The sequence below is a fragment of the Cryptotermes secundus genome, unplaced genomic scaffold, assembly GCF_002891405.2.
Source record: "Cryptotermes secundus unplaced genomic scaffold, Csec_1.0 scaffold3629, whole genome shotgun sequence".
Classification (NCBI taxonomy): domain Eukaryota; kingdom Metazoa; phylum Arthropoda; class Insecta; order Blattodea; family Kalotermitidae; genus Cryptotermes; species Cryptotermes secundus.
Genome location: NW_019743702.1, coordinates 1,006 through 8,107, shown reverse-complemented (window position 1 = coordinate 8,107; position 7,102 = coordinate 1,006). Strand labels below are relative to the sequence as shown.

General features: G+C 40.6%; 1 protein-coding gene across 2 annotated transcripts; it reads right to left on the bottom strand.

The window, feature by feature from the left end:
• Window positions 1-2,452: 2,452 nt before the first annotated feature.
• On the bottom strand, window positions 2,453-6,294 carry LOC111874333. 2 transcript variants are annotated; one of them, XM_033755415.1, is made up of 3 exons: window positions 5,543-6,294; window positions 4,583-5,352; window positions 2,453-3,506 (listed from the first exon to the last, which is right to left on the bottom strand). In XM_033755415.1, the coding sequence occupies exons 2-3, from the start codon at window positions 4,785-4,787 to the stop codon at window positions 2,899-2,901; spliced, it is 813 nt and encodes a 270-aa protein (XP_033611306.1). In that variant the 5' UTR covers window positions 4,788-5,352; window positions 5,543-6,294; the 3' UTR covers window positions 2,453-2,898. The 2 variants fall into 2 exon arrangements, with proteins under 2 accessions (XP_033611306.1, XP_023725513.1); XM_023869745.2 differs by having other exon boundaries at window positions 5,942-6,294.
• Window positions 6,295-7,102: the final 808 nt, after the last annotated feature.

Below are 7,102 nucleotides of genomic sequence, written 5' to 3'. Positions count from 1 at the left end.
ATTTCTTTCAATGAAAACATCATGGTTGAATGACCGACATTCTTGTTCTTAATCAAGTAGTCTAGGCCTCAGTTTCCTCGCACATCCTTCCAAACTCTTTCATTCACAGTTGTCTTCCAGTTTCCTGTTACATAGCCAGCATAATGGAGAAGTGATGGTTAAATAAGTGAACTGTGATAGAAGAAATAACCTCTCAATCAGAATTTCTACAGGTTTTAGATATTGTTTCAGAAGCAGTAGTAAACAGTGTTTCCAAAAGTTTTATACTAAAATTAAGATATTTCTTATGAAATTTATTGTAATATTTATTTTTTCAGTTTTGCCATATGATAAGGAAGAAAAAGAATGAACTACAGACTTCTAACATAAGTCCTGCTATGTCAAATGAAGGTCTGAAGAAGCAAAGAATTCAAGAAGCGGTATGTTTGAGTAATGTTTTTTTACATGTTTTGTGTCAGTGCTTCAGGATCTTGTTTCTGCGCTCATTTCCAGTCAAATGTGTCATTTGAACATAACCTAATCCTGGATGATTACAAAACCATGAATATTTCAAATTCAAAGGTGATTTTTGAAGATAAAATGAAGCTTTATTTGAAAAAAAAAAATAATGTATAATTCAATTCAGTAAGTGTTCAGAATGGCCACCTTTAATTTGGATGTGCAGTCTTGAGTCATTTGACTATGGAATGTGTAACCTTAGGTAGAATAAAAGAAGATAAATGTACAGTACAATTCAGTAAAGGTTCAAAATGGCCACCTTGGATTTGGATACACATTTGATCATGAAGCATGCAACCTTGTATAGAACATCAATTTCATCCATTTATCTTGCAGCAGCATTGCAGCGGGACATTTTTCATGTAACCCCATACATGAGAGTGCAGCTGAGTGCAGTTTGGTAACAGTAGTGATCAATCCTGTGGACCACCACAACCAATCTGTCAGGGAACTGATCATTCAGATACTAAATCGTTTTTCCACTGGAATGTGGGGGTGCTCGTCATGCTGGAAGTATGTCTGTAATTCTGTTTACAGATATCCTCTAAGGTGGCTAGCCATTTATTTAACATAGTAGGCATTGCTTTGATATTCTCGTAAGAAGTTGATCCAGTGAGGTGTTCACTAATGATACATAACATACATTTACAGAAATCCAGTGTTGAAAATTACTTACTGTTGTTCATTGTGGATTTCAGTGAGCCCAAAAATGGTGATTCAGTCATGTTTAAACTGCACCTCATCAGTGAATAAAATGTGGCATGAAACTAGTGGCAAAATTTCAACCCCCTACACTTCCCTTCAGGTTTAAGATCTTGAATTCAGTGTATATGATATGGATACAGTCCTTCAGTGTAATATTTTTCAGGCTGTCTTAACACAGACATGGTAGGCAGGTGCAAATGCTTCGAGTACTAACATGTGAGCTACACTGTGCCATTTGAATGTTTTCTTCAATGTTCACCTTTGCACACTGGAACTTCAGCAGACATCATCACACTGAAAAATGAACCACTTTCATGCAGTTTCTAATAAATACTAAATATATGTGGATATCATCACAGATATTCAACAGAAACGTTCATGTTGTCATTGCAGAAAATAACATAATGCATATCTGCATCTTCTTCATTTGAAAATGTAATTGACATGTTCACAGTTGCAATGAACTGACAGTTGGATGTAACACAAGTGCACCCTGACTGCACCCTATACTTGCTAGAGCACTTCTAATGAGCAGGTTTCTGTTCATCCCGTCCATGATGACTCTCACAGGAATGCATTCTGATGCCACATGCACATGCTGGTTCAGAACCTTTTAATGGATGTCCACACTCAGATCTTGTCATCTGGTTGAAAATCTTACTCCCATCATTATATATCTTGGCAGCCATTATCAACGAGCGTGAACATTACAAGTCAATTATAAAGTAATGCCACTTCATTCTTACCCACATATAAACAAGAGCCATTTGAGTCAGAAAAGAATTTCCCACACAATTCTTGATTGAAATCTAATTATTTTTCAGATAGAGGGCAGAATGAACTCTGACCATCTTCTTACAATGATGTTCTAATATACTGGGAAGAAGGAAACAAGTCTGCAAAGTAAGGAAGAGATGGAGCTCAATATCAGAATAGGTTTCTTGTACGTAATCCGACTGTAGGTGACAATGTTATCAACAAATTACTCAAAACCACAGGTTTGAAACAAGAGCATGTGAAGGCATGGTAGTTGGAGTTGCTTGTCACCAGGGTTGCTTTCTCCAACTTATGAAACATCTATTGATACTCATGTCAGCAACTGGAATATATTATTCCAGTAATTCAATAACTGCTGTCTGCTGATTTCCAGGGCTGGTATGGGCAGGGAAAAATGAAGAAGCATTACTTTCCTAATGACTTACCGATGAGACAGTATCTTCATCTTCCTCTCTGTAGCCCTCTGCCTGGCTGCTTCAGTCATCAACCTGTTTGTTCGCTTACACCACCAAGGAATGTAAATTCTTGTGAGACATCTCACAATACCATCTACTATTCGTTGGTAGTGAAGTGAACAACCAGTACACCTAATCCACTCAAAGTCAATGTTGCTCTTAATGGCAGCTGTGATATGCTGCTCCACTGAATTGAAGTGGGCCACCTCTGACATCACAGACTCCATTAGAGTTACAGCAGTACCAACAGCCTCCACAAGCTTCTCAGAAGGATAGGTCAGAGACTGTTCTGTATCACTGCACTCCTTGAAATATATGAAGACATTAGCCGACAGCAGCACTTCAGATGTCAGGCATGTTTTGCATGCATCACAGCTGACAACACGAAGCACCTGCATGGCAATGCAACCACTGACGTAAGCTACTGAGAGCACTTCAATGTCACCAGCAGGTACTGCAGGACTCATGTCCATCTGTACTTGCTGAGCAACATGGAAACTCTCAGGCAAAACAGCAGGGGTTTCCTTGCCATGACTTGTGAAGCAGCTTCAGGTTCCCTGAGCAACGAATGTAGGTTATCCAGAAGAGTAGCACCATCATCCTCACAATTAATCTCTCTGAGACCTTTAAAAGCAAGACCATTGATGATGCTAGTCTTCAGGGCATCTACAAACTGTCCCACAGTTGGGTTATTGTTCGAACCACAATTCAAATGAATAGCCCCAAATGTGTTCTCAAGGGGATCCTGATTCAGGTTTCGGGTGTGAAGGTACTCAAAACCCGCCTCTTTCAGCATCCTCCACACATGCTGGGCAGCAATGATGTCAATCAGCCACCCATTCTGTGAAGGAGGAGGTTGAAGAAAGGCAGGTTTACCATCCTTGAGAAAAATCCAACTCTTTATCCCCATACTTGCCCTTTTCCAGTGCTCTATATGGGGACTGTTATCACTGAGCGGGCAATGCAGCATTTTCCAAGGGTCAACACACATTCCACCATTGAAACTATCGAAGAGGTTGTCAACCTCCTCAACAAACACAGCTGTTGCCAGGTTTTCACTGAAGCACTCTCCTGAAAGAACATTAAAAAGGAAGTTAGTGAGCTTCCTTACATAATGGACTACCACAGTTCTTCAGATTGGAAAATGGCACACTTTGCTAAGGACTGCCATAAGAAAGAATTTGTGAATTTGATTACGTTATTCCTCACAGCAAAGACTTTGACACCTCTTTTCCTCATAAATCACATTACTGACAGTGCATTCTGCTTTTCAGATAATTTTAATTACCCTAAAATACCAGTATTGTGACATATTCCATGTAACCTGTATACTGATATACAGTTTTGTAATAAATGATGAAAATGATGTTTGTTTGAGAACTGGGTTCTGGGGATAATAATTTTGAAAACTAGAGGAACAACAATAACAAATCAAAACCTGATTCAGGAGGAAATTAAGAGGAGACTGAGCTCGGGCAATGCTTGCTACCATTCAGTCCAGAATCTTTTGTCTTCTCACCTGCTATTCAAAAACATAAAAATTAGAATATACAAAACTATAATTTTGCCTGTTCTTCTGTATGGGTGAGACACTTGGTTTCTAACATTAAGGGAGGAACATACACTGAGGGTGTTTGAGAACAGGGTGCTGAGGAGAATATTTGGGCCGAAGAGGGATGAAGTGACAGGAGGTTGGAGAAAACTGCATAATGAGGAGCTTCATAAATTGTATTCTTCTCCAAGTAAAATTAGAATGATTAAGTCAAGGATGGTGAGGTGGGCAGGGCATGTAGCATGAATGAGGGAGACGAGGAATGCATATAGGATATTGGTGGGAAAGCCAGAAGGAAGGAGACCACTGGGAAGACCAAGGCGTACATGGGTGGACAATATTAAAATGGATCTTAGAGAGATAAGATTGGGATGGATTGGATTGATCTGGCTCAGAATAGGGACCAGTGGAGGACTCTTGTGAACACGGTATGAACCTTCGGGTTCCATAAAATGGTGGAAAATTCTTGAGTAGCTGCAGATTTGGCTTCTCAAGAAGAGCTCAGCTCCATAAGTAAGTAAGTCCTCATTATTCTCATTAGCCACTTCTTTCATAAGAGAACATAGTTAATAGCATACAGTGCAGTGGTTCTTACCTGTAGCCACTAGAGCGTAGAGGCCTGATGCAACACTATGGCTCAAAACTTGAGCAGCCATGTTGACTTTCATGGCGCTGTGTGCAGTGGGGTTCAGGTGGGTGTCTGTCAGCTTGATCAACTGACGAAGCAGTCTGGGTTTGTCAGGTTCATGCAGTTTCAATATGGGGTCCCACTTAGCAACAGCAGGAAGTTTGTTGCCCATATGCTCAGACTTAAACTGCACGATACTTCCGGAATAGGTTTCGGGTGCACTTCAGGAGGTGGGGAGGATCATATACTGTTGCAATTTCTTGATTATGAAATCTGAAGTGGTTTCCTTTTGGAAGCACCCAACAATTTCAAGGCCTTGACATTGTTGGCCCCCATGCCACACACAGTGGCAACCACCTTCAGTCCAGCATTCTGACAGGCATCAAGAACCTCCTTCAAGTATTGCACAATCATCTCTGCATTAGTGCTTCCATGAGTAAAGTAGTAAGCTACTGGTTCCTTCCACGTAGCCCACGGATCATGAAAACTAGGGCATGATTTGCAATACTGTGTGTCCTGCCCTGGCTTCCACAATCCTCAAAACCCTCGATGCATTCAAATTTCTGGTTGAAATGCAAGTTCTCCCTGACTGACATTTCGTCAATTTCAGGTGTACCCTTTCAGCTGTAGTGAAATCACTTTCCAGGAAATATTTGCTGCACGACTATCTATTGTGTAGTCTTGTAGCAGAATCAATAGTGCGGGATATTCCAACTTTCCCTGCCCACACCGCAGCCCTGTAAAAGTAGAACAAATAGTCTCAAAACCTAGAAATAATTCTTCAGTAAACATTACAAACTTGGTACACATTCTAAAATTTTGGGTTATATTGAATAAACTGAACACAGACATACACTAAACTTAATTTATTCACTGGATTAAGCAACACATAACAAAGTAATTACACCTGAATTAAAAGAGACATACCGTGCTGGATCCCTCGGAAAACTGAAGAATCTCACGCCTTGCTTGCTGGATGACAAGCACCCAGCAGCAGCACAAGTTTTAGTTTTCATGTTTATACTGCATGAAGCAATACAAAAATTATAACACCATCACGGTACTCTTAGAACTCCTTCACATTCAACAGAAATCTGTGATACACCGAAAGTTGCAGAACATATCATAAAAAAATATAATTTAGATGACAGTTCATGATAACCTCAAAAATTTTAGGCCTGAAAGAATTATACGTTTCTACTGCCATTTGTGGTAGTAAGCATAATATTCATATACACAAATAATATGTTCAACATGGAGCTGTTATTTCGTTTGCAAATGTCTACTTTCATCTGGCACCCACATCAAATCAAAATTCATACTTACCAATTGATTACCGCATATAATTGTGGGTATTCAAATTGGCTTGTTTAGGCTCTGATTGGTCGAGACCTGTATGAAGTTTCGTCCATCATTCATAGAGTTCATAGAGGCAGTAGTTAGCGGTAGTTGGCATGTTTCCCTTTCCCCTATCTCAGTTGCACTCCCCTGACCCTGACGAAGGGCGGTCTCGCCGGCTGCGAACCAGCCCACTAGTTGCCGAAACCAATTTTGGACTCCCAGCCAAACAGGAATTTGACAAACACTCCGGCTGGCTCGGAGCCACGAGAAAGGCCCTCTGGATCCATTACTGGAACTATGCTCTGAACTCGAATTAACTTCCAACCAAGGCTCCCAGGGGCAGAAAGGAGGGGAGAGGGCAACACCACGTGAACCAGTCCCGCATGCGCAAACTGCACGATACTTCCGGAATAGGTTTCGGGTGCACTTCAGGAGGTGGGGAGGATCATATACTGTTGCAATTTCTTGATTATGAAATCTGAAGTGGTTTCCTTTTGGAAGCACCCAACAATTTCAAGGCCTTGACATTGTTGGCCCCCATGCCACACACAGTGGCAACCACCTTCAGTCCAGCATTCTGACAGGCATCAAGAACCTCCTTCAAGTATTGCACAATCATCTCTGCATTAGTGCTTCCATGAGTAAAGTAGTAAGCTACTGGTTCCTTCCACGTAGCCCACGGATCATGAAAACTAGGGCATGATTTGCAATACTGTGTGTCCTGCCCTGGCTTCCACAATCCTCAAAACCCTCGATGCATTCAAATTTCTGGTTGAAATGCAAGTTCTCCCTGACTGACATTTCGTCAATTTCAGGTGTACCCTTTCAGCTGTAGTGAAATCACTTTCCAGGAAATATTTGCTGCACGACTATCTATTGTGTAGTCTTGTAGCAGAATCAATAGTGCGGGATATTCCAACTTTCCCTGCCCACACCGCAGCCCTGTAAAAGTAGAACAAATAGTCTCAAAACCTAGAAATAATTCTTCAGTAAACATTACAAACTTGGTACACATTCTAAAATTTTGGGTTATATTGAATAAACTGAACACAGACATACACTAAACTTAATTTATTCACTGGATTAAGCAACACATAACAAAGTAATTACACCTGAATTAAAAGAGACATACCGTGCTGGATCCCT

Coding starts and splice junctions, on each gene's coding strand:
- LOC111874333 (XM_033755415.1), bottom strand. CDS start 4,787: ATGGGCAACAAACTTCCTGCTGTTGCTAAGTGGGACCCCATATTGAAA. Junction 3,507..4,582: donor CTACGCTCTAGTGGCTACAG/GTAAGAACCACT, acceptor ATGTTCTTTCAG/GAGAGTGCTTCAGTGAAAAC.